The sequence below is a fragment of the Channa argus genome, chromosome 5, assembly GCF_033026475.1.
Source record: "Channa argus isolate prfri chromosome 5, Channa argus male v1.0, whole genome shotgun sequence".
Lineage (NCBI taxonomy): Eukaryota > Metazoa > Chordata > Actinopteri > Anabantiformes > Channidae > Channa > Channa argus.
In genome coordinates this window covers 15,319,770-15,347,736 of record NC_090201.1, presented here as the reverse complement: position 1 = coordinate 15,347,736, position 27,967 = coordinate 15,319,770, and the positions used below count along the sequence as shown (strand labels likewise).

General features: G+C 41.0%; 1 protein-coding gene across 2 annotated transcripts; it reads right to left on the bottom strand.

The window, feature by feature from the left end:
- Positions 1 to 27: 27 nt before the first annotated feature.
- Positions 28 to 27,948, bottom strand: wnk2 (WNK lysine deficient protein kinase 2). 2 transcript variants are annotated; one of them, XM_067503312.1, is made up of 27 exons: positions 26,217 to 27,948; positions 22,549 to 22,721; positions 21,750 to 21,970; positions 21,304 to 21,461; positions 19,942 to 20,030; positions 19,511 to 19,730; positions 18,466 to 18,733; positions 17,860 to 18,158; positions 16,252 to 16,374; positions 15,697 to 15,813; positions 14,231 to 14,956; positions 13,892 to 13,941; positions 13,641 to 13,803; positions 13,433 to 13,549; positions 13,173 to 13,343; positions 12,976 to 13,018; positions 12,706 to 12,867; positions 11,631 to 12,505; positions 9,757 to 9,814; positions 9,602 to 9,666; positions 8,891 to 9,480; positions 8,551 to 8,783; positions 8,231 to 8,461; positions 7,963 to 8,061; positions 7,448 to 7,492; positions 7,053 to 7,357; positions 28 to 6,245 (listed from the first exon to the last, which is right to left on the bottom strand). In XM_067503312.1, the coding sequence occupies exons 1-27, from the start codon at positions 26,889 to 26,891 to the stop codon at positions 5,943 to 5,945; spliced, it is 6,579 nt and encodes a 2,192-aa protein (XP_067359413.1). In that variant the 5' UTR covers positions 26,892 to 27,948; the 3' UTR covers positions 28 to 5,942. The 2 variants fall into 2 exon arrangements, with proteins under 2 accessions (XP_067359413.1, XP_067359414.1); XM_067503313.1 differs by lacking the exon at positions 15,697 to 15,813 and having other exon boundaries at positions 26,217 to 27,945.
- Positions 27,949 to 27,967: the final 19 nt, after the last annotated feature.

Sequence of the window (27,967 nt, the reverse complement as noted above, 5' to 3'; positions counted from 1 at the left end):
CAACACTGGATCTACAACAGAACAGTGTGAATAGTCATATAACTTTATACATCAGAGTAAGAATAATCACAGCAATTTCACAAATTCCTTTTTATAACCCTGACTAATAACACAGAACAAAATGTACACGGTAACATCAATCTCTTGGTCTTTGATCTTAATAACAACCAAGGACAGGTCATTGTATTTCTGTCTATCATATACATCACATGCTCATCTGGGCAATAAATGCAGAAAGTAGCTCTAGAGGCTTCACATGCTTTCTCTTGTCACTGTAATTTCATGCTGTCTTCTTCTTTGAAATGTAGTTCAACAGACCACACCTCAGCAGAGTATGCTGCCAAGGAACCATTCCTGCAGAGGTCTGGAAACAGTTCTATTTTATTGCTAAAAATCCATGTTCTTCTTCTTGAATTGTTTCTTAATCTTCAGCATATTAAGGTTTAATAAACATAATACTGCCCCCTACTGTGTAAGTATATAAGAAACACGTGCGAACATGTAGAATATCATCAGAGTAGAATGTGTAGAATGAATGCAGAAGTATAATTCATCTGCTAGGTGGAAATGTGTCATTACTCACCAGAGTATCTTATTCAGTCTGAGAGATAAAATTGGCTACAGACACAGTTCAGCTGTACAGTATGCATAATCATGCAGGGGAAAACTCAAGGCAGAGATTAACTGATTTTTTGTTCATGTTACAGGAGGAGCCAGGACTCGAACCAACAACCCTGAGACAGGTGGATTGGTGGACAACTACTCTAGAGCATTATTAGATATGAACCTTCTAGTTGTGAGACAGCAGCACTAACTAAAAACTATTTAAGATAAATGGTTAATTTACTTTGAAATTAACATTAACCTTTTTTGTTACCATTGTGCATTTAGACGAAGTTTGATATACATTTCATCTTTGCAAAATTTCAAAAGAATTTAGTTTTATATTAAATTATGATAAATACAACCCCAATTCCAAACAAGTTGGGACAATATGTAAAACCTAAATAACAACAGAATGCAAAGATTTGCAAATCTCATTAACTCATATTTTATTTACCACAGAACATAAACAACATATAAGATGTTGAAACGTTTCTACTGATCAAATCTTATCGGACCAGTTTTGCAAGCAAAATGCATGATTGGCAGCTATAAACGGAAACACTGTTTAATTCTTAATGAAATTGAATACATTTTTTTAATAGTTATATATGGCCTGCAAAAATCTAAAGTTTGGAAGAATTTGCAGGGGAAGTGGTGTAATTTAATAGTAACTTAAGCAATTTAGTGACAACAACAGCAGTTGGAAAATCAACTAAATGTATAGTCCCTGTAATATAAATCAGACCGATGAATCTTTTGATTGATGTAGACTAATAATAAATAACATCACCAAATAATTGGTGATGAGTTATTTTTTGAGCTTTCTCTCTTTTCTCTTTGACATTTTTATTTATTTATGATTATATGAAATAAGGCTGGGGTTGCTGGTAAATGAGAGCCTGGAAATAAGTTATAATGGTCCCATATTCTCCTCTCATTTTGCATTATTTTGGTGCACTCGTACACACAACTACACATCCTCTAACAGGATGATACAGGTGCTGCCATAGGGCTATAGGTTACAAGGATGAAGTAAACACTAGTAAATGCTAGTGAGGGGCAGTATGTGAGTTTTCTATTAGATGTCAGAACAAGAAAACTAATGAAAATGCCCTTTTACGTGGACCTGGCACCTGCTGCTTTTTCAGCACAGTCATGTGGGAAAGACAGAGGCCAGGGGAGCATTCTTTATTTTAGCAGTCTAATAACTTAACCACTATAGTTAAATATTTGTAAAGGATGAGGAAAATAAAGATAAAAAATAATTTGCAAGAAAAATAATACAGTTGAGAAAAGTCAGAAAAAATAAATAACTTTGAGCAACTTACTAAGTAAGTAAGAACTTACTGAAAAGTAACAACGCATTTGTACGTCATTACTGTACTTAAATACAGTTTTTACATTTTTCTATTTTACTTATGTAACTATGGCCACTTGGAGTTTTACTGCTAAGAGTAAATATTTATTCTTTGTATTTTACTGCATTTCTAATCAAAGTTGTGTTACCCGTTACTAAACATTTCATGGCATACCTTTAAGTTTTGGGGTTTTTTTTTAATATGAAAACAAGTCAATAGCGAGATTGCAATAATAGTCCCTGCCTACATGGCTTTATTTAAGAAACTCAAAGTGGATTTTACTCTTTGTACAACACTGACACAAGAAGTTACTGAATTTATGGTAAATACTCTTTTTAACTGTTGAGTACAGCTTTTGAGTATTTTATCCAGCACTGTAAATTAGTCATCTAGGTAATTGATCTGTTCCTGACCAGCCCAACACTTTGTCCATGGGAAACAGCTGATGTATTGCTGTTGAACTTGTTCTTTGGCTTTTACAACACCATCATACACCTGGCCATCTATGAACCCGAGGAAGGAAAAGTCCTTGTATTCTGGAGGATTCATTATTCTTTTTATGTGCAAAAATCTTCACACACATTCTGAATTTATTGATGAAAGCATAACTGGGATTCTGGATATGTAGTTCAAATTCCTTTGACTACTCCATATGATTGGCCACACAGCTTGGAGTGATTGTGGCAGCTGGTCACTGTAGGGTTAATATGAAAGCTGTAGATGTCCCAGTCATCCTGAACAAATCCAAGAGGAACATCTCACCATAGATAAGAATGGTTTAAATGATGGCTGATGACAGCAAAGATCAGACAACCAGTGTTGGCAGGGGCATCTGACATCTAATTGGTCTAACTGCAGAGATGCCCCATTCTGGTTATTTTACGTGTTTTGGCACAATATCCATTCCTTTTGTGTGTATGCGCAAAACCTTTACATTATTTTTTCATATATTGAATATGTCACTTCAACCATGGTCCTTGTCCTTAATATATAGTACAGTGTGTGGGCAAATATGTCCCCACACAATGACTAACGCATGTTCAAACATATAAAAAAGTTAAAAGTTACTTTAAATGGTCACATCTACAATTATTCCCTGCAGTTTGACTGTCTTACATATTTTGTTGTACTACATGTCTTAATCCCAAAAAGGGATCTGTCAAGTGGAACGACACAAATAACCTACTGTAATTACATGTACAAAAACAAACTGAAGGTAGCACAGTCATTCAACATGCACTTTCTGACATGGATCAAAGCAGAGTTTGATGCCATAGAGCAGAAAGCTGCTGAGATACAAAACTTTCATTGTATCTCTTAACTGTGTAAAATAAATAGTGTTGAAATAAAATAATATTTAAAAGACATTTCTGACAGTGTGGTGCTCTGTTCTTTCGGTTTTCTTTAGGCATTTGAAAAATTGCATGACCCAAACACACACAAATTAACACAACCCCAGATACATATTGTACCACCCACACACAGACATGCAAACTTTCTTCCTTTGCATTTTACCCAGTCACACAAATAGGGAACAGAAACTGTCATTTAAGCAGAAATTTATCCGATATGTATGAGTTTTACTACTGAAATATAGGGTGTTAGCTTTCCAGTTTGCAGTAACTTGGTTACCACACATGCAAACATAAACACTGGTTTAAAAAGAGATACGCACAAACATGTGGCTTTATATGTTCTATCATATACTGTAAATGAAACAATGGTATGACTAATACTGTATGGTGTCAAGCAAAAATGATTTTATTATGTCTGTCTTCAAGTATGTACAGTTCTTTTTTGTTTTTTTGTTTGTTTTGTTTTGAAAGAGTACTGGTCTGACAAGGTCAGGAAAGTGCGGCAGAATTGGTGTTACAGCAGGGAAAAGCAATTAAATATCAAGCTTTAATGCAAGAGATGGGAGTTAACTGTGTACAGCACAACATAAATGACTGCATAGAAGATGTTCTCAAATAAATAAGAAAAAAAGTCTATATCATCAGGAAGAAATTCTGCCTTGGAGACAAATATTCAGTTTAAATAAAATATTGTCACAATTTGAAAACATGGAAGGATTTAAAGGGGCAGTCAACCAAAATTACTAAATAAGCTCAGTGAAGTCATCAAATGATTTCTAGCGTGTGCAAAATATGGTGTAATGTCTTTTGTGGCTCTGGAAAGGCTTTCTAAAATTTGAAAGTACTTTTACAGTGTCAAAGATGTTATTACTTTGTTTTATGTCAAATGTGGATCCCAGGTTTCTAGAGCACAGCTGAATTGAAGTGAAATACTAAATAACTTTGTAAGTACGTTAGCATCTGAGGAACCATGATTTGAGAAACACAAAAAGACTGTTTAGTCTGCAGTCTGTACAAACTCCACTGATCTACTATACACATCTTCTTACCTCTCAACATAGATTTTTGCCACTGCTTTGTTTTTATACAATACATAAAAACATAGATGCATTCAGCACTGTTACTCAACTAGAGTTACAGAAGTTTTTATCGTAATAGAAATAACTGAAATGATGAATTGGATTTGTTACAGATCTTTGCATTAAGCCATCGCTTGAGCCAGCCATAATAAATACAATCTCAGCTGTATGAGAGAGATGATGTTATGAAGCCATTGTCTGATTAATGTAATTTAGAAAAACTATGCATTGTACAAATTACATGTTTAACATTTGTGGCTTCTCAATTATTCACATTTTTCATATTGCCATTTCCGCATTTATCAAACAGCAACCAGCCACGCTGTGATCTCTTAAAAACGGCAAAGGCAACCATATATAAAGCTACTGATTGCATTAGTAGAGGTATGGGATGGTTATGATTTTGACTCATATGTTGAGTCCTTCAGCCCTCCTTGTCAAGTAAATACAGTGCCAGTTTCTCATAACATATCTTCTTGTGACTAACCACGACAACCTGTGCACATTCAGAATATCAGTGTATTCATGCAGGCTGTGGTGCAGGTGGTATCCTACATAAAAATGGATAATATTAAATAACCTAACTTAGTTTTGGACTTCTTCCTTTTACAATCTGTGATATTTAATGCAACATGACCAGTGTCATGTTGAACTACTTTACAATGGTGTTTACATATGCTATGATCTAATTTACATATGTTTCAATCCACACTCATGTTTCAAACCCCATAATTTATCTTAGAAGGTGAAAGCAAATACTATGTAGAATATCTATTGTCTGCTTCAAATCTAAATGCTATTCTTAAGAGAACTGAAACTGCAATTCAAGGCACTCTCAGGTGCAGGTGTATATTACCTGCAGATAAAGTTCAAGTTCATTCAAATCCCCTAAAGATATTTTAAGCGCTTGTGCTGGAAGCATTTCATTGATGAAGAATGAAACCTATCCTTGGACTGAGAGAGCAGAGTAAAGCAAGCGGTCCTAGTGACTAAGATATCAAGTCTTCACAGTGATGGCATGATGGTGGCTAACAAGGTGCTGCATAAAGTCACATACTAGCAGCAGCACCAGCTTATGAGTCACCTATGTCAATTGTACAAACACAGGAGCTAAGTACAGACTAACAAGAATTCATATACACAGCAGCTTACCTATAGGGGTGATATGAGCAACACAAACATAAAGAATTTATATAAACACAGCATCAATAAACAGTACATTATGTACATTCAATGAGTGGTAATGTACATAAATAAGCAATGACAAAAATCTGCGCTGTTAAGCCTGAATGGGCTAATTATACACCATTAAATGTACTATTACCATTACACTGCACTCAACGATTATGTACTGTAATATGGGCATGAGGTATGCTGGTGCAAATGAAACAACATAAAACTCAAGAATGGGGAAAAGTATGTACACATGGTTACACAGGGACTTCCTAATATATATACAGTATATGCACGTACTGTAAGACTGACTAGAACTATATTGTGATTTCTTTTTGGTAACAGACTTGGAAGACACAATGCTACTCAGATTAGAGAGTCCTGGCTTTCGGGTTGAATGTTTGATATGTTGATGCTGGAATTGGACGGGGGGTGTCCTGGGCTGAGGGCACAGCGGGAAAGGCCAAAACTCCTGAAGAGAGAGGGATGAGCAACCCAGGCCACTGGCCAACAGAAACAGGTGAATTCAAGGCCCTCAACGTAGCAGGAGAGTGTAGCTGATAGCTAGGATGGGGCCCTCTAGTGGAACCGGTCATCATTGTTGACCCAGAGCTATCAGGCCATGACAGGGGCTGACTGCAGGCCTGGGGACCTGGGGCTGTCCCTGATAATACCTAAAAGGGTCATATGATGGACAAACATTACCTTTCTTTATAAAATACCATCAAATATGTGTAAATTCTCAAATTTACTTATTGTATGCTATGTGGAGCTGCTGCTCGATTAGACTACTGCAGGCACACCATTTGTATAATTAAAGCTAGCAGTAATGTGAGACTGGGAATCAGTCCTCTCTGCTCTGCGAAGTCCTGCCCATCTCTACTGCAAAACAGCTTTACCTCAGCTTTACTATTTGCTCCATCATCCTCTGCACAACTCTTCGGGTAGTTGTAGTTTTGAAATTCCATTAAATAAGAATGTTAACAAATGTAGCATGTATTGCTGCTTTTCTCTCAAAATGCATTTGGAAAGCGAATATCTCTGCACTGCTACCAGTACTGTTCAGTGAGTCACGGGAGGTTTACTATCACACCTCTCCACACTCAAATGAGTGTTAGTGCATATTTCTATTTATAAAATGTGAAAAACGTTGCACATCATAGCAAGTATGTACTAATGTGGATTAGGAAGTCAATTACAATCAGCTAATTAAAACACAATTTATAATTAGAATTATACCACATTCTAAATCTTAATATTTATTCATACCTATTTCAAAGATTTTTTTTTCTCAATGCCTAACGGTGTGTTTGCAAGCCAAACCAACTTCAGGCCTCATTATCTAAACATTGATGGTAAATGGAAGAATTCCACTTTTACCTTATTAATAAACAAATTGTTAATACAGTTTACTCTTATGACCAAAGGCGTGGTTAAACACAAATCAGTATATCTAGTACAGTAACTTTAATGAAACTTACATCTGAAGCATTAGCCACATGTTGTGCACATGTTTGAGGCACAGCCAGATCCCACAGATGCTGTCCACTGATGCTCAGAGAGTTAGTGCGTGGCCTGTGGGTGACAATAAGAACCTCCTGGGCCCAGTCATCTATCAGCCATTGCAAGTCCTCAGATAGTTGGTTTTCATTGGCATTCATCTGTGTGCTAGTGTATGTGCGTGTCTTGTTGTTGCTGTTATTTGCCTGAGCTTGGGCAAGTCCCATCATTGGCTGGTGTTGAGGTGTGGCACTGGTAGGTGGCTGCTGTGATCCGGTTGCAGACCCTGAGAGGAGACACAGATACTGTAACACTATGTTGATTGAACAGATAGGAAAGATGTGATTTAAATATGAGAGGGTGCAATTCTACATACTGCTGCCACGCTCTTTGCCAAGACACAGTCGCTTCAGTGTTGACCCTATAAGGCAAAAAAAATATTCAAACAATGATTCCCATCAGCCAGTAATAATGATAACAGGATGCAGTGCAATACAAAGCTGCTGATTACTGCAACAGAACAAAAGAATAAATTAAACAAATAAATAAGCAAAGCAATCAGTCCCCTGAAACAAGACAGTGCATTTATTAGGATAATCATGCAGGTGGCCCAGGTGAGAGCCATGTCAAAGTGCAGTATTTGATTATATGAGAGACTGCGATAACAGTAAGGTAAGAGTGGAGGAGAGAGATTAAAAAGCAATAAAAGACTATACATTTTATAGTGACTGGGGTGCATGCGACACAAGTCCATTGCCTAACAAAGACATAACAAATGGTGTTGCAGAACATTTTGTCAAGACAAACATTATCGGTAATGCTTAAAGAATGGAAAGGGGCAATGTCTAAAACAAAAGAGTAAAGTTATGTGAGAGGAGAAGAGATACAAACAGATTGATAAAGACACGGGCCCACTGAGAAATCTAGCTCGTGGCTTGCTACTGGATTTATAGGTCACTCTCTCAGATGGTTGAGGGTAATTAGACCAGCCTGTAGGGAAGTATAATCAAAGAGGGAAGAAGGGTAAGAAGAGGACACACTGAAAAAAAAAAAACACTGAAACAACTTTATTAAACAAAACACCGCAGACAAGTGGTACAAGATATTTACATACTAAAACTAATGGAAAGATGTTCTGTTGTGTGTTGCTTGTGGTCACCTTGTGCGGTCGGAGCTTGTGAACCAGGTCCATCTCCATGTAGCCCAGTGTAAATATTATCAGAGGACAAAGAGCCCTTAAGGGAACAGGGCTGCTGAGTCTGCACAGGCTCTGATGTTGAGCTGGGAAGGTGGCTCGTGCAAGACCGTGCCCTACCATGAGTAGGGAAAGACCCTTTGGCTGGGGAGCCATTTAAACTCACTGTGGGCTCACCTGTAGCTGTAGTAGCACCTGGACACACAAACATCAGAATGGTCTACGCTGGGTTCTTTGCTGTAAATATTCAGCGTAAAATACTGGACATTTTAAAGGGCACTCACTGGATCGGCTGGAATCGCTAGTTTTTGTTGTGACATTTTTAAATTGTTGAACCAAAGGACTGAGAAGTTTGCCAGGCTTCAGCCTGTGTTTGCTTGGCCTTTTTCTACGACCAGCGTGCGGTGTAACATGTGAGAGACCCAGGACAGGAGGAGGGAGTTTGCCAAGCCGGCGATACAGCAGCTCCACTTCTCCCCTCTGATTGGCCTGCAGCTCAGAGATCTCCCTCAGATGCCTGAGAGAGTGGAGGCAGGAATATTCTGGTCATCTAAAGCTAACTGAAAACACATTTTCATACAAAGAGACTAAACAAGGCAAAGGTAAACAACTGGCTATACTCACTTTTCCCTGAGCCTCTGAAGTTCTCTCTTAATGTCAGAGTCTTCCATTTCTGAGTCATTATCACTACTGGCATAGGCTGAGCCATGCACGCCTCCATGCCTACTTGGCGAATCGGAGCTTTGCACACTACTGCTGCGTCCTGAACGACGGAGGAAAGCCACTGCCCTTTTCATGAGGTCACTTCCTCTGCGCTCTGACCGAGTTTGGTGAGATGGGGTAGGAGGTGCCAGCTTTGCAGGGCTGCTCTCAGCCCCCGAGTCTGAGGAGAGGAAGCGAGCATGGACCGTGACATCTACAGGGACAGAGCTCGAGGTCAAGGCTCGGGGCAGAGAGCCCCGCTTGGCCATCGAAGGTGGTGTATCCAGGTAGAAATCAGGTGGGGCAGAGTAGCGGCTGCAACGTGTCCTCTGTGTAATGTCATCTTCAGCGCTAACTACAGAGAAACGGCCAATTGTAGTGGAGGCTGTCAAGGCCTCAGCCTGAAAATGGTCCCCACTGTATCCTACAGGGTGAGCCGGTGAGGCAGCACTGCTCCAGCTCCTTTGTTTCACATCTCTCCGGTTGGCCACTTCAGGAGGAACAGAGATAATCTGCCAAAAGCAAAGAACAGACTGGACAATCATACAGATGTGTGATACGTCTGTAACTAGTTTAACTCTGAATAACTGCTCTCTTTTGCCCTTAAATGTGAGGAAAACCGGCCTTTCATACCTTAAACCGACCTCTTGTTCCAGAGCAGGAAGCAGAGTGAGGAACATGCCTTCTTGACAGGGAAGCTGCAAACATTTTAACAACACTGTGACACTGTTGTAACATGTAGAATTTACTACAAGTAGATTAGATTTGTTAGTGTGTGCTGTACATACCACACACAGCTGAGTCACTGAGTGTGCTCAAACTATCCATTCTCTCTGGAATTTGAGGCTGACAATGGTGAAACGGTAAGAAGAAAAGTTATGAGAAAACTACAATATGTTCATAGTTATAACAAAACATATCTTTTGAAATGTTTCTATAGTTTGTATAATATTAGGAATATTTTTTTGTATTTCCACAAATCTATATTTCCACAAATCTTTTTCTTATCTTTCGGCTGTTCCCTTTCAGGTTTTGCCACAGGGAGTCATGTGCATCCATCTAACTTTATCTTCTGCATCCTGTTCTCTTACACCAACTAACTTCATGTCCTCTCTCTCTACATCCATAAATCTCCTCTTTGGTCTTCCTCTAGACCTCCTGCCTGGCAGCTCCAACCTCAGCATCCTTCTACCAATATATTCACAGTCTTTACTCTGAACATGTCCAAACCACCTCAATCTGGTCTCTGACTTTATCTCTGAAACATCTAACATGAGCTGTCCCTCTGTTGTCCTCATTCCTGATCCTGTCCATCCTTGTCCCTCCCAAAGAGAACCTCAACATCTTAAGCTCTGCTACCTCCGGCTCTGCCTCCTGTCTTTTCTTCAGTGCCACTGTCTCTAAGCTGTACAGCATCTCTGGTCTCACCACCGTCTTGAACACCTTTCCTTTCATTCTCGCTGATACTCTTTTATCACACAACACACCTGACACTTTTCTCCACCCATTCCAACCTGCTTGCACACACCTCTTCACCTCTTTTCCACACTCTCCGTTGCTCTGAACCATTGATCCTAACTACTTAAAGTCCTGCACCTTCTTCACCTCTGCTGCCTGTAACCTCACCGTTTCACCTGGGTCCCTCTCATACACACACATTCACACATATGTATTCTGTCTTGCTGTGGCTAAAATTTATTCCTCTGCTTTCCAGAGCAGAACTCCACCTCTCTAGATTTTCCTCCACCTGCTCCCTCCTCTCAGTACAGATCATAATGTCATCTCCAAACATCATAGTCCACGGAGATTCCTGTCTAACCTCATCTGTCCATCACCAGAGGAAACACTCTCAGTGTCCCTCTTCTTCTTAGCTAACCTATTTCCCTTTATACACTCCTGAACTTAGTCGTTCCATCACCGAGTCTCCTTGTCTACTTTCCTCTTTCCAGATGACACACTGAGTACCCTCCTACCTGTCTCCCTGATCACATTAGCTGTAGTGGTCCAGTCATCTAGTAACAATATTCCTTTTTTAACTTCCACCACTTCGTCCTCTGCTCTGTCTTAGTCCTCTTCATCTTCCTCACCACCAGAGTCATTTTACACACCACCATCCAGTGTTGTCTGGCTACACTCTTTCCTACCAATACTTTGCAGTCACTGATCTCTTTCACATTACAATGTCGGCACCATATTTAGTCCACCTGAGTGGTTCTACCTCCACTCTTATATGTCAACCTATGTTCCCGGCTCTTCTGGAAGAAGGTCACAGTGTACCCTGCCTCTCATCTAATGATAGGTGGGATAGGTTCCAATCCCCGCCCCCATGGCCCTACACAGCATACGTGGTTACAGATAATGGATGGATGGATCCATATGTCTCATGTGTAATGTTCAGACTGAATTTAACACATAGACTACATCTAGACATCAACTGGAAGTTATTCTTATTACCTGATGATAAACATTTGTTAACACCAGTAATGACTTTAGATAGTAAATTAAGCACTAAAGATACTAAAAGATACTAAATTAAGCATGCCTATATTTAAAAAAAAAAAATCTGAATAACATACTACACATATTTTATTCAGTAACCTAACTGAACAGTGAATAAGTGAATGTACTGACTCTTTTAATTATTTTATCTCAGAGTACTTACTAGCTGTTCTCCTGCCCTGTAGCGTCCTTCTCCCATTGGCCCTGGTGTGCTGTTTCCCGACCCTCCTGTAGCACTGTCTGGACCAGGCGGAGACTGGATGTATTCAGTGCCAGATCCTGGTGTCTCTGCAGTGCTGCCTGATGGATACATCGGAGCATATTCTTGGTATAGCAAGTTCCTTAGTTTCTCATCTAGTGTTTTAATGGTGCTGTCCACAAAGCCTCCGCGGCCTAATCGTCCTTCACCATCTGACTCACCAGGCCCTGCACCTTGCTGCGATGGTGCTGGGCTCTGAGGTAGTGAGGACACTTTAGTCCCTCCCACACTAGAAAAAGGCTGATGAAGCACCACAGGCTGCTGTGGCCGCTCACTTCGTACTGCAGAAGTGTAGGAGACAGACAGTGGCTCTTTAGCTGAACATGGCTCCTGGAGTGGAAGAGGGGTAAGTGGAGATCCACCCTGTGAGCCACTCACATCCAGAGACAAGGGCATGACCAGGGGGCAGCAGGGCACCTCTTCAGCCAAAGAAACAGGACATGTCATGTCAGGCATCTGCTTAGCCATGTGGATCGGGGAGACAGAGCCCAATGGGGATCCCTGTGATTCATCCACTGAAAAAGACATATGAGTGGATGTCGGGGGCAAGGTTTGGGCCCTGGTTGGCTGGGCTTGATGGACGCTGGGTTGCAATAAGTTGCCTGTAGGCTCTACTGATGATACAGACTGAAGTGTTGGAGGGGCAGACACAGGAGGTGACAGAGTGGCCAAGAGAAGTGGGTCAATGTTGGACATTACTGGAGGACTACAGAATCCATACACATCGTAGGAGAAGCCACCACTTCCACCAGACATTGTGGAGGATGATCCCTCTTCTGCTGGAGAAAAACAATGAAGACATTTCTTAAAAATGAAGATAGATAGATAGATAGATAGATAGATAGATAGATAGATAGATAGATAGATAGATACATAGATAGATAGATCAAGAAATTTGAAGAAGAACATAAAGAAGAAGAAGCTGCAACAATGTTATCCTATAAAGCTGTCAGAAAATTTGCTGAAATAGCTCTGCCACCTCGGGATGCAGAAGGCCTTGCAGTGCCACTGTCAGCAGGCTGGGCAGTGGCTAAACTCCCAGGTGACTGTGTAGTTGTGCCTTCTGATGGGGTCTCCTGGCTGGATGTGTGCGTCTCCTCCACAGGACAAATTATGAACCATCTCTTTCCTGTATGAAGAACTGCATTACAAGAGTTCAGATGAATAATACCAATGCTTTTATAAGTGAATATGACACATGTGATAGATTTGGCGGAAGGTTCCACTGTAGAAGGAGATTTTTTTTTACCATTCTGCTGATAGACCGGTTGATGTCCTCCAGCATGTGGACTCTGCAGAGCAATAGACAGATGTGTGCTGATATGCAACTTGACATATTGTAATTATATTTATCTTCAATACCTGAGAAAATGCCTCTGTTTGTGACTAATTCTGTGTATAATCATGTGTAATGTATCTGAAATCACATCTATGTGCTCCCCTTACCTCGCCAACTATCCCTTCAGACATCTGGACTTGTTGAGGACTACAACTCAAGGTGGAGGTTCTTTCTCCCTCCATGTCCTCATTCAGCATGTCCTCAGCTTTATCCACAATATCCTTTAACTGGTCAATGAAAATCTCCTTCTCTAACAGTAGAATAAAGCCATTCTCAACCTGTGGGGTTACATTTGTAAAGACATTAAACTGTGTCACAAATATAACCAACAGATTGAAAACAAGAAATCTTAAAAGGAAGAACTAACCATGTAAGTGGCAATTTCTTCTGGAGCATCTCCATCGAGATCAAATTTAAATGTCACCATTTTGTGGTTGTGAGTCTCCAGCTGGCACTCGACCATTTTATCACCAGTGTTGCTAACCTGTGTGGGCAGGGGTTATACTATTTTAATCAGAAACATCAACATTGAAACAAACTGTAATTTTTGTTCACGCAAAATGAAATTATCTCACGTTGAGCATGCTCAGTTTGGGTTTGCTGGTCTTTTCTTGCCGAGAACGTGTGCGGGCAGACTTGCGGTGGTGTTTCCTGGGTTTTCCGTCCCCTTTCCCTCCACTGACCAGGCTTTCATAGCCATCACTTGTTTCTTTGCCAGATGCCACATCAGAGTTGAGACTATAATAAAAGAAAGTTTAACTCCTATGTTGGAAATGCATTTTGATCATGTTAAATTAAAAACAACTGAATCTGTAAAGAAACACACCTTTCATAAATATAAGTGGGTAAAGATACTGGCTTGTCCTGTCGCACATCCTGAGGACAAAAAAAAAGGCGGGTGCAAAACAGGAGCGTGGTAAATATTATTATTATTATTATTAGGGTACTGAAGAGTTCTGAAATTTACACAAATGTTTCAGTATTGTCTGCTATTAACTGAAATTAAATGTTGTTTTTTAAACTTATATAAAGGGACAGATTTCAAGATGGAGGTATGAAAAACAAATGCAGAAAGCTTAAACATGTTTCCACGTTATAACTTGATGCAACTGATACAAGGACATTTTTTAAATTGAAAATGTTTTAACTTTGGCTTTATTCCTACCTCTACACAGGGCTCTTGTTGAAGACTGCTAGATGCAGATGTTGTTTCAAGGTCTTGCTGAGCTGTGGCCAGGCTGGCACATTCAAGCACAGAGATTGCTGTCTGGATGCCAGCAGGCTGCAGAACTGATGCTGCGGTTGAAACTGCAAAAAGAGCTGGAGCTGGAGCAGGAGGGGGGACTGCAGCTTGGACTGGGGCTGGCAGACTAACAGGGACTGGGGCCGACACTAAACCTGGGGCTGAGAACTGGGGTTTACCAGTGGCAGAAGATGTTTCTGAACTTGCAGATGAGATTTTGGGGAGTTCAAAAGTGGAGACAGATGCTGAGCCTGGTGGTTGACCTGGGCCTGAGGTCGAAGCTGATACTCCAATAGGAACTTGATATAGACTTGGGACCTTAACATAGGTTGAAGCTGGAGTTGGATGCATAGCTGCAGCTTGTGCTGGTACTGGTACTGGTGATTGGTTTAGTGCTGGGATCAGAGTTGGAGCTTGTGTAGTGGCTTGGGTTTCAACTTCCACTGAAGCTAAGACTGAGCTTGAGGCTGGGATGGTAGCTGGAACTGGAACTGTGGGAGCTACAGTTACAGCTTCTAGTCCAGCTGCAGTAGTTTCTGCATCTACCCCACTTCCCCAAAGAGAAGTCTGAACAGCAGGTAGGACAGGTTGAACTGGTGCCAAAAGCTGAACATCTCCTGAATTCCCGTGCCGAGCAACTGTCTGTACCTAAAAGAAATAGAACTTTTAGTGAATTTTTCAGCAGTTACCACAAATATTGTTTACCTCTGAATCACCAAATGCATGCCCTGCATGCATTACACCATTGCGTAAGACTTCCAACTTAGTATTACAGGTTTCCTATGACCCAACCATAACAGTGATTGAGTCAAATATTCACCTGGACAGGCTGCTTAGCCAGTTCCTGCTCAGGGTGAGGGGCAGGGTATGGGGGGAGTTGTACCTGGGAGAGAGGTAAGGAATGGGTGGTATGGAAGCTACAAAGATTTAGTTGAGATGTGGGCATCACACCCTGCTGCTGGGACACTGCAGGGGACATGGACATAGCGTGAAGTGAAATAGCTAGTGCCACGTTGGGCATATGCTTAGGTGTGGTCAGTGGGGCCTGAGGGGTGCCTGGAATAGTTATAGAAGGCAAGGCAGTTTAAGGGTTCATTGGAAGGGAGGGACGCTGGGGTAAAGGAGAGAAATATGGGCTAGACACAGAAGGGCCACTGCTGTAGGCAGATGGCAGAGGAGCTGGGGAACAAGGAGAAGAGTTGTGCCCCCCTGTTTTAACAGAAGGATGTGATGGGGGAAACTGGGGAAAAAAGCACAATGGATATAAACTGTACAGTGACAAATAACCGAAAAAAATAACATTTACACTGATCTTTTTCGCATTACTCGACTGTGTATCCTACACTAACTTTAAAAGATGTTTATTTTGTGCTTTTATCACAACACACCTGTGTGCTGATCTGCAGGGGCAGGAGTGGTCGAGCATCAGTGGAGACTGACTGTGAAAAACTGGCAGATATGTCAGGTGAACTCAGGTGAGATGTGGGCTGGTCAGCAGATAACAGCTGAAGACAGAAATCAAACATTTCTTTTTTCTTCTGGGTATTGACACTGCCTATGATAGAAATACAAACTAATTCTCGATTAAACTGACATATTCAGGTGTAAGTGCTCCACTTCAATAAAAGCAGTGTGCTCGGTACTGTGCAGTAGGTACACTTTACTGCATTATTTGACTCAACTTCTCTGTGGGGTTTGTATCCACAGTAAGATTAGGAGAGATGATAATGCTACCTGAGGCAAGACAGCCACTGGTGGGAGAGGGTACTAAAGTCAGGGAAGACATGACACCATGGCAAAGACATGAAAAGCCATTCATATAGACATCCAAACATACATATACAGTATATGACGTTGTTGATGTTGTTGTTGCCCAGTTCTACTGTTTTTGCATATCAGTACTGCTGTTGCCAGTGCCTTTCACAATTAGATGCATGCAGTACCTGCTCCTGGCTGGGCTGGACAGTATGGTGTGACTGTAGAGACGGGGCTGCAGCCAAGAAGCTCTGTGTTGAATGTCTGCTTTGCTGCACAGTAGGGGCTGCAGTAGCTGGAGCCGAAACTATCTGCCATAAACACATAAGAGAGATTGCAATTACTGGACCCTGCTTTTTAGGCATAGTATGATAATCAACAGAACATTATGCATATTTGCTACAACTAATCAAGCTCAAGATTAAAATGTCTGTCAAAGCAGGGGTGGTCATAAGACATAAAAAAAAGGGATGATTATAGCCGGAAAGATTCAATAAGATGAGCTGAAATAGAACATTACAGCATTGAACTGTCATCAACCACCGAACTGTGTTCACTATCATACACTCATTTTGTACACTGTCACACCCTCATCTGACCTCATCTGAATCTTAGATTAAATTAAACTGCGTATTAAGCATAAGCAGGGACTGGATGCTGTACTGGAAAGGCCAGAGGAACAAAGCAGCTGGCAGAATCATGCTACCGCAGGGTGGAGCTGTGGCAGCATTTGGCCTAAATGAAGTCTCCTGCACTAACCTACCAGTGGATCTGGTTTGCCTTTGCTGTCATTTGATGATAACAGCAGTTTCCTGTCCAGATTTGGGCTACAGAAAAATGGAACATCCAGGCTCTGACTCTTGTCTCTTTGCCCAGCTACTGAAGAGGTAGTTCCCCCAAGCTCCCCATGGCTGTGCATGAGATGTGCATTAGTTCCTGTCCCAAAGAGGGTGGGAGAACTGGTCCTGCGACTGACAATGTGAAGGAGACAGTGGTTCAGAAGAGCAAGATCTCCACTTTCATACAAACTCATAGGGAGTCCAATTTGTGAGGGCGAGGAAAGAGGTGAAGTTGAAGTAAATGATCCTTTTTGCCTGTTTGATGATGGAGGAGAGTGTGAGGCCAGGAGAGAAGGTAGACTGTCTAGAGAATACCTTGACATATGAGGAGATGTAGGTGAGCCTGGTTTAGAGACTGGAGTAATCTGGGTAGATGTGGAGAAAGAGCATGTGTGTGTGTGTCCTAGAGATCCACCTCCCTTTCTCCTATCTCTCAGGAGAACCGACATGCAAGCCTTCCAGTGGCGATGAGTCTGTAGGCTGCGAGTGACACTCAGACGGCGCTCTGAGGGAGGTTGTAAATTACTGGGAAGACGAGGTGAATTGAAATGGCTTGCTGAGTCATGATGAGAGTGCTGATAGGAGGACAAGTGAGGTGATAGTGATGAATTCAGAGCAGAGTCAAAGTATAAGCAGTCCCTGGCATGCACAGATCTCTCTGTGCTCCTTGTTGAAGCCAGATACTGTGGTGGACATAGGCACGGGCCTGTGTTCACTGTCTGAGTGAGAGAATGTTTCCTGCACTGTAACATCTCAACCATAGAGGTGCTTCCATGTCTAAAACACACTTTGCTCTGAGTGAAGAGTAGGTTGTCATTGACTACAAAGGGATCACTGTAGTGACGCTGATTAGTTACCATTGTAATAAAAAAAAAGAAAGAAAATAAAAATATTATTTCAGAAAGATAAATAAAAATTTAGGAAAGTTGCCACAGAAACTTTAAATGCCTTACTCACAGACTGATAAGGCCCTTGCTGCAGTTGTGCCGCAGATTGTTGATAGCTCCCAGGATGTAGCTGACCTGTAGTTTGCTGGTAGGCTCCCTGGTGTAACTGTGTGGATGCTTGCGTGTAGTTTTCGTTTGAGCCTTGTGCCGTGGGTTGCTGGTAGGACCCCTGTTGGTGTGAGTCAGCCTGTGCTGGAGGACTGTAGATCACTTGGGCTGCAGAAATGGGCTCTGAAAGTGACTGGTAGGGGCCATTTTGCTGATTGTTTGGATCTTCTATCTGCATGGTAGAGCTCACTTCACTGTCAGCTGTAATAACAGAGTGATTAAACATTATAATTCACTGTGGTGTCCTGTGCAGAAAGGACAGTCACTGAAGGACAGGAGAAGACAGAGGAGTTGCATCTCAATAAAATGCAAAAGATAACACATGTAATCAGTTGCTGCAGTGACTTTTTCTGTTTCTTTCTTACAGATACAAATCATCCATTTTAAGTCATTAAGTTTTACTTTTTCTAATCAGTGTAATTACCTGTGAAACAATTCTTAGCAGGGGTTAGATATATTATAAGAGATTGAGGTTCTGTAATATAATAATTCTAATTAAAGTTCTCACATGTGGTAGATGTGGTAGCTGGCACCATGCAGATCAGGGTCTGCTGCTCCACTTCGTGGTCCTCATAATCTGTCGTAGCTAATGTGGTTCCCAGTGGTATACCAGTACCGGGTACCTGGAGTAGGTTCTGTTGCGTTTTTTTTATAGCTGCCTCACCATTTCCGGGTGAGACAGTTCTCTCTCTCCTCCATTTAATGAGAGCAACGCGGTCCCGGATGGACTTCCCAACTATCTTCACATCAAAATCCAGAAAAAAGCCTGAATCCACCTACAGGACACAGGTAAAGATACTCTGAGCAGTTCAGAATGAAACAAGGCAAAGTCCTTCAACACCAGTGATAAATGAATATACTGTGTCTACATTCAGTTGTTCCACCAAACAACAAAGAATTGCTTTGCCCTGTTTTTAAGTTTAAGTTTGCATGGAAGAGCAAAGATCAACTCCAGTTTCAATCAATACAGTACGTGCCTCAAGCATATATATTTCAGACACTACATTATAGACCACTGACCAACTCCCAGATACATAGCACATAATTAAAAGTACCCATAATGTTGTGCTTCAAAATAAGAGGAAAATCAGCTACATAGCACAGGCAAAAATGAGAACCTTTTGATTCAAAAAAATTGAAGCCATGGTTTTACAATGAGTATTGTTGCTATGGTAACCTGCAGCTTAATTTTGCAATTTCTTTTCCTGCACCGATTTAACAGTGCTTTTGTAGTGCTGAAAGGTTTTAACAGACAACTGCCAACCAGTCAAAAATAATCCTTTTTATGGCTGTGACTGAGCGGAGCCTGTGGAATCCAGAGTACAGTCTGGCAGTGCCAGCATCAAAGACAAAGCAAAGACATTCAACTCAGACTGAAGGAATGGGAATTGATCCTTTTCTTAGGTGCACCTGGTTAGCCTGGTGTCAGACTTGCTCGATAAAACAATAGTAAAATAAAATGATACAAATGAAGCAGCTCACAGAAAACGTCCAGCTCTGTAACTATTGTCAATGTATATTCACCAAATACAGTAATAAAAATATTTCTTTACCATTTCTTGGGCGACAACCTCTGGGATGTCATTCACCAAATCAAAGGTAAACTCAATGGCTCCTGTGTCCTTGTATTTCCCCTTCAGCTTTTTAGGATCCTCGACCCACAACTTTAGAGCAATAGATGATTTCTTCCCATCATCTTCTTCATTGAGCTCCACTCTCACGCCTGTATCCTCTGCAAAGAAGGCATGATTCAGCAGATCCTTGATGGAGTACCTGCAGGAAATACATAGACCAGATACTGATCTGCACTGCAAGAGGCTGTGACAGTAAAACCCAATGATGACCCACACACAGAAACACACACTGTGTCTAAACCAAATGTTGGCATTTAGCTCAAAGAATAGAAATGAATGACACAGTGCTAAAGATCAACCCCTACCTAAATACAAAATGCGTCACACAGTCTGAGACATTGTCCACTAACCTTTCTTCCCATTTATGACAGATACACTCCCCTATGATTTCTTTGATTTCTGGGTCACTGACTTTACTGTAGCTGGCAGGTTTCACCCCCTGCAAAAAAAACAAAAAACAACCTGCATTAGCGTTAGCAACAGACAGACACAGGTACTCACATGACTATATAACAGACTATTAAAAATCACAATTACAGCTCTAAAACACTTTATGCTCTTGAAGAGATCTCAGCTATGGTGATTAGTGAGCTACCGCTGTACAGGAAGACTTTGGGGGTGCTGGGATGATTAGATGAGAGATTAGTTATTCACACACAGAAAAAAAATCAAAACATTAATCATATCAGTTATAAAATAAAAATACAATTTAGTGGTTAAAGCATGACGCTGTAACTTTTGAAATATGAAACACATTGACACATCTTTTCTCCTGCAAAATAAACTTTCAATTAAAAAACAAATGCAGCATCACCCCAGTCAGCTCTGTTTTTTATTTCTTAATTTAGTTTAGTTAATGATGTCAAACTTTTTTCAGCTTGCATTTCTGACTAAGTTCACTGACTTTAGGACTCTTGGCCACTTGTACTAATTTACATTTTGGTTACCATTTAGCAATTACGCTAAATGTAGTTTAACTGTAGTTTACCAGTAGTTTAGCCTTTACCATCTTTGCTGTCACCTTGCATTCCCAACTGCTGCTGTACAGCAAATGTTATCGTGCATATAAAAAAAAATCCTACCTTTAAAGTTTTTGCCTTTATTTTTTACATTAAACATTACATTTGGCTTTTTTACATTGATCAATAGGAAAGCACTCTTTCATGTCCAAGACTTAACTTGGACATGAAATAAAGACATCTAGATTGATTAAAGATAAAAAACATGAAATATATGATTGCATATTGATTCACACCCTAAACTCACCTAAATCTTCACTTATATAGGCATTGGTTTTAGTTCAGGGAATTTTAATTCTATTACTGCTGAATCAGTGTCCTGGCCAGAAACTACAGCATAAAAACAAATAAACACTCCAAGAAACTGTGAAAAGGTTTAAGCACTCTTAAAGTACAACTACATTGATCGTAAGAAATGGAAGGATTACAGCACATGCATAAATCTGCCAAGAGCTGGCTGTCCTCAAAAACTGAGTGACCGTAGAAGAGTGGCAAAGAGACAAAAAGCGTTTGCCAGAAGACCTGTGGGAGGTTTCGTGTTTTAATGAGCTTTTGGGACACAATATTAGAAAGATTCTAAGACTTATCTTTGCTTTAGCTAAAATGTGTTTGTAAGGTATTCTGGGTACTCATACAAGTGTCTCATGCTGAAACACTAACAGCAGAGTTTAAAAGCTCTGAAACTCAACTCACACTGGTGACTTTGCGGTAGATCTGTGCAGCATTTTGACACTCAGAGTAAGGGTATTCTGAGGTGGCCATCTCAAGCATACACATCCCAAAGGCATAGACATCTACAGACTCATCATAGTGCTCTTCATACATCTCTGGGGCCATGAACTCTGGAGTGCCTGGAGAATTGATACAGGAGACAGTGATAAATTATGAACTCACACACAGTTATCAGTATTTCATCCAATTTCAGTGGGATCAATAACAGCATCAGGGACTGAAATTCAATATTAACACCAAATGGCAGATACAATTGGCAGACACAATTAGAAGCAGGCTGGTGAGTCATGCAGTTACAATAGGGGACAAGTTCTCCATGTCAGCATGATAACATGTTAAAATAAATACTTAATACTTTAATTAAAAGACTTTAAAAAACTTGTTTTGCCAACACGATAATGACTAACCAATAACACTTTTGGCGAAAGAGGCCCTCTTCAGTGTTGCCAAGCCCAGATCTCCAATTTTGACAGAACCAGTTGGACCAGTAATGAAAATGTTGTCACACTTAAGGTCTCTGTGGATGATTGGAGGAGTCCTCGTGTGCAGGAAGTGGAGGCCTTTAAGAATCTGTCTGCACCAGCTCCTAAGAACTTTAGGCTTCATTACCTTAAACCGCTTCAAATACCTGTAGGAGGATTAAAAAATACCACTGTAGAGATAGTCCAGTTGACCCTATGTATTCACATTTGCTTTTCTAATGACTGGGAGTTGCAAACTGACATATTGTACCCACTGTGTTGATAAAATGCTTCTAGTTATGCCTTGCTCTGGTGTTTATTGTTATTACTGGTGAACACACAGTTAATATATTGAATATGTTAAATTGTGACTGCCTGAAAACATGTTCCATTTTGTGTCACATACTGTATTTTGAAATGTTTTATGTTCATAAAACTTTGAAAAACAATGCTAGAATCCCAACTATTCCTTTCTGTAACAAGAACAATACCTTAAATTTCAGTCTCTGCATAGTCCAGCTTCAGATTTACTTTGTTGTCTTCACTTGGTGTAATACATGATACATGTTTTAAAATTATTTCGATAAGGTTGCTTTTAAACTGACAACTAGAAACAGACTAACATTCAGCAATCAGTTGTTTTACAGTCAGGTAGAAAGCAGAATATGAGATTAGCTGTTATCAAGATATCTCAACTTATCAAGAAACAATTATAGAAAATCTTTTTTAATTTTAAGATGCTTACGTTTTTAGTGTCCCTGAGGTCATTAGCTCTGTTACAAGAACAATACACTTCTTCCCTTTCACTGGTGATTCCCAGAAGTCATAAAATCGCACAATGTTGGGATGCTGCAGAGCCTTTAGCATCTCTGCCTCCTCTTTGAATCTCTGTCTCTCAGCTTTGGATAGTTTTCGCTCCTGGGGAGAATGGAGAAATACAAATCATTTTTACTCCAGTTTTCTGAAGCCTTAAGAGAGGAAAGGGTCAAGCAGTGAAACATTTTTTAAAATTTAACAAGTTAAATAGAAAAGTGGAGGACAAAAGAGGGACAGAATCATCATCATCATTTTAGAGGTTTTTCTTATGAGAAAAATTCAAATGAGTTTCAAAATGAGTTTTCAACTTTTTAGAAAAAAATGCGGTGTTGCTCCAGGAAAGGGCCTCTAACAGAATTCCCTGTGACTTTTGTTTAGAGTGAACACAACCTTGGCATTTTGATTGGTTTACATAGAGGTCTAAATCCTGTACACTTCTTAATACCAGTGTTTACAGCATAAAACACGTGACATTACAAAACACCCATTTTACGGACTGATGTATAAAGGTCTTGCAGAGGCAGATACATCTGTCACAACAGATAAACATGAAACAGTTTTAATATGTAAAGGTCAAATGGAACAAACACAAACATCAACTTTACTACACAATGCTGGAAATAAATTGTTTTTCATAATAAAGCCTAAAACACCAAAAAAAATTGTATGTTTGATAATTACTGTGTATAATTCTTTACATCAAACCAGATTGTAAATGTGAATCTGTGTATATTGGATCAATATTTTGGCCCCTGCATTACCCGAAGTGTTGTATAAATAGACAAACAGCTGACACTGAACATCCTTTACATTTCTGTTTCTCTCCAGTCAGCATGACTGAAACAACTTGCAGTTACAGCCACAACAAATGCTAGATGACCTTCTGCTGTCTTCGCAGAAAAGTTTAAATGGGAAAAAACTGGGTGCCTTTAGTGTTTAGGAAGCATATAAACTACTGTATATATGTTGCCATTGATTACTGACTGATGGGAATGCATTTTAGATTACACGCAGCACTGTGGGGTATACATCATGATCGGGATTCTTCCTGAAATCCTTCTGTCCATATAGTCCGATTTTCTGGAAGTTTACAAACAGATCATTAAAGATTCTACTGTATGCAGAGATGAGGGTGTGGCACTTAAAGCAGGATCTGCTTAGCTCAGGCTTTATTTTGCAAAATAATAACTACATTAACATGGAGTGAGGACACTACTCTGCAATTACAATAAAGACAGAACTATCATTTTGTTTTGATCAAATAATACACATCTTATATGCTGCTACTAGCAGAACCCACTCTTTCCCTCCCTCTCCTCTCTTTCTTTCTTGGTGCAGAGGGCTGCAGATTTATTTCCCAGATGCATCGGTATGGTAAAACCACAGGGGTATAAATCCATGTGTAGTATTCATTACTAAACTATCAAACAAGACAAACAATAACAGTGAGACTTATCTTAAAGTGGCAAACAGTTTTGGTATTTCACTTAATGATGCTGCATAATTTCTTAAATTCAGAAAAACAACACGCTCAGCAAATGTTTGATCATCATTCAACCTACTGAACATCAGGCCTCAGTTCCTCTTCAAATCTGATTTATAAATCTTTCTGAGTATCCAGTTCTCTGCTGTCTCATTCTTAGTTTTATCCTCAAACACACTCACACACACGCACACACACAATATACAGTAAAAGTATAGCCTCTGATTTACAGCAGCAATTTGTGAGCGAGCCATACAGGCACAACAGCTCTGAAGGGCAAGGCCTTATCTCCAGGGACAGAACAGTTGAATCATCACTACGTAGATCTCCCCTAAGAACCTGCTCAGACACCACACACACAAATACACACACATATTCACAAAGAGTAAAACTTCTGCAGAGATCATAATTCATGATATACACCTTTATATGAGCCACATCATATACGCTACTTTTATTCAACACAGGTTACACAAGTGGACCCACAGCCTAAACCTAGAGTGTCGTCAGCTTCCTACTTTGCATTAGTCTTCACCCTGCTCAGGACTGTCTCACCCACTGCATGTCTCCATTGCAGTGCCCAACACTATTACCCTGCACACAATCAATTGGGGGCTGGCTTTGTTGAGGTCAAGAAAGATTGATTGAGGCTTCACATCCAAATAAGTCTCATTTTATGTATATTAACATCAAACTACATCAAACAGAGAAACAAACTAATTCCAGTTCTGTCCCCTGCTGTGCTTGAATCTAGACCTGTGTAGCTGCCAATGGGAGCTGTGAGATAAGCACAATAAAATAGTGATTTAATTCTGTGTCTGAACCTAATTGAGATGGGCTCTGATTTTTATTACTTATTCCCTCACGTCTCACAGGGTGAACCTGGATTTAGCCTCACAAACTTTATTCCTATTATGGTAATTTAATGTAAATTAAAGGCTCATAAAATTATGTTCAGACGCTGACTCAGTCTGAACTGGCTTGATTATTGGCCCCTGCAAAACATCTAATCCCTTCACCTGTCAGTGATCTGACTTTTTCAATACATTTGATTATTTGAAAAACAACTAATGATTAAAAACTACTAATCACTTTTTGCTAACTCAGAATGGTACTTTAAACATTCTAAAGAGCAATAAAGTCAAACTACTGTATAGCAAATAACTGATAATCTGTTACACCTATGGCTGCCACAAACAGTTGCCACGAAAGTTTAAACATATACAGAAACTTCAAAACAGAGAGAAACGTGTTGTGCATGTCACCACAGTATATGAAACTGTGCATCTGTTTTATCTCAGATTATCTATCAGAGTATAAAGTAATTCTCAGGCTAGAACATCTTGCCACAGATTGAGCCCCGAAAGGCCAACCACCGTCTAAAGTTCTGTCTGCAGGTTAATCTGTACATCACATGGGTTGTGTCTAAAGTGATCATTAGATTACCACATACACAGAATAGTGATACAGCAAGCTGTCTTTGCTGTGAGGTTATGTGTTCGCTGTATATTACCCCCGGCTAATTTAGGTCTGAAATGATGAATTATTTAGTTGTCACTGTTTATGGGCTAAACAGATGCAAGAACAGTACCCAGAAGACAAAGAAAAAACAGTCTTACCTGTAATTTCTTTGCAAAGTACTGACATGCATCTCAGAACCCTGACACATATTAGCTTTAAACCTGATGAAAACATTTAGACAAGAATTATGTGAGAAAGCTGGTGTGATGTGGCCAAATGCTACATGGGTAACGGTCTCTTCATTTTCAGTCTGCAATGTAACAATACTCTTAAAGATACTCTTCCTCCTTTCCCAGTGAAACCAAACATAAACAATGGTGCATTGACAGAAATCAAGATGAAAACAAAACACATATTGTGCACAACACAGCACTTCAGCTATATGAGCTTGGAAGAGTAAGAGTAAATATGTGACATAAAGGCCTGAACCTCCCACTCAGACATTATCTGAAAATATCTGAATGAAGTGTGGCTGCAGCTATGAAAAACAATGACACACATGAGTCATCAACCGCTGAAAATAATCCACAGGCCCTTTGTTGAGAGTCTGTTAATTAAAATCTTATGCGTGCTTGGGTGATCAGTGAACCCACCTGGAGTTCACACCACGCGACTTCGACCCAGGTGTCGGTGTCAAGACCTTTATAGACGGTTTTAAAGGAACCTCTTCCCAGCTCAATGTCAAACTTGAGGAAGCGCCCCCCAGGTGATGTGGACACAGCCTTCATCCCGGGCTCCTCTTCGTTCTCGTCACTTCCTGCTTTACCTGTGACATCCGAAGGCACAACCTCTGCCCTGGGCTCGGTATCTCCCCGGTCTCCCTTCTCCTCATCGCCATTGATGCTCTCTATAGCGCTGCCCTTCTGTACCACCTGGCCCTCAGTGTTGGGGTTCTCCTGGAGGCCCAGACGGGTTCCCTGCAGAACCCGGGTTCGAGTCCGATCGACGATGCTCCGCAGATCAATGTTGAGCACGGGTGTGCTGGTAAATAAATCCGGAGTTTCCACCGCCTGCTCCTCGGAGTCTGACACCCACAGACTCCGCCGGATGAACCTCTGGCGGACCAGTGTCCGGTAATCCGTGGATGGGTACGCGCTGGGGTCACTCGCCCCTCGAAGAGCTGCGTTTTGTATGCTGACATTGTGGTCTGTCCCGTTCTCATAAACAGGCCTACACGCATTTGCATTAATGTCCGAGTCTAAATTGGGTGCTGAGGAAAATGTGGATCCCAGTGGCGGATCTTTGCTTGAATCGTCCGCCGAATCCATCCCCGGCGAATTGTTAAACACTTACCGGCGGCATCGCGTTGGGAGCTTGATGTGCATGCCTCCCCCGGTGGTGGGAGAGTTTGCTGCCTACTTGCAACACTCGCATGCAGTGACGCAGTTCGCCAGCTTAGAGTATATGGCCTTATGCCTTGATTTTGTTTAGGAGACGGGACATCCTGTCCAGCTCGCAGGATGCGTGCATTGCTCCTTGCCTCCTCTCGCCGCAGACCACCTTGCTGCAGTACAGCACAGAGCAATTCGGGATAACCTGATGTCACTGACAACTTAACCTATAAGCTCATGAAAAACTGTTTTCTGCACGTTGCACAGGGTCCCCGCTCCAGTGCAAAGACTACAATAAAATGCTGTTTGTTCCGCAGACAGGTCACTGGCCTACCGTGGGTAGGCGAGGGTGTTTCGGCTGTGGTGCACACACTAATCCCTCCAAAGACACATCACGGTAAGTCTACTAAGACCAAGAGCGCAGCTGTCATCCCCTGCGAACCCTCATCGAGAGATTTGGTTGATGCGAATACATAGGCGAACAGTTGTTCTCAGTGAAAAACTGAATCAGCCCCAAGTGTGACCTCAGCATCCCCGCATTTTTACATTAAGTAGATAGCACATAGGCTACTTTTTCTTCCTAGGATGTTGTTCTGAAGCGGAGGACAGGATGGACACAAGCGCTTATCAGATTATGTTCACTGCGGCACAGTTTCCCTCCGCTTGGAGCAGGCGCCTCTCAGCGATGTCTCGTCCCTCTGATACGAACGTTGACTTCTTAAATGTAATTTCTTTCAGCTTTGGAAAAAAACTAAGTATTTCAGGGCACAACCCACGCCCCTAGCAACAAACACGTATCCAATACCTCGACACGCTTTAAGGCGGCACCCTCAGCCTCCCCTGACACAGGCTGCGTGGACACCATTGTCCGCCCTCACCGTGACGCGCTAAACCTCCAATGGCAAGATGAATGTTAAAGCCTGCCAGCCAAAGGGGACGCTGCTGGGAAATATGGACTGTCGGATGAGACACTCCGGACCCCATCTTATCCGGTGCTGGAAAATGAGACCTCC

Coding starts and splice junctions, on each gene's coding strand:
- wnk2 (XM_067503312.1), bottom strand. CDS start 26,891: ATGGATTCGGCGGACGATTCAAGCAAAGATCCGCCACTGGGATCCACA. Junction 13,019..13,172: donor CTGAAGGGATAGTTGGCGAG/GTAAGGGGAGCA, acceptor ATTGCTCTGCAG/AGTCCACATGCTGGAGGACA. Junction 8,062..8,230: donor ACAAGCTCCGACCGCACAAG/GTGACCACAAGC, acceptor ACTTCCCTACAG/GCTGGTCTAATTACCCTCAA.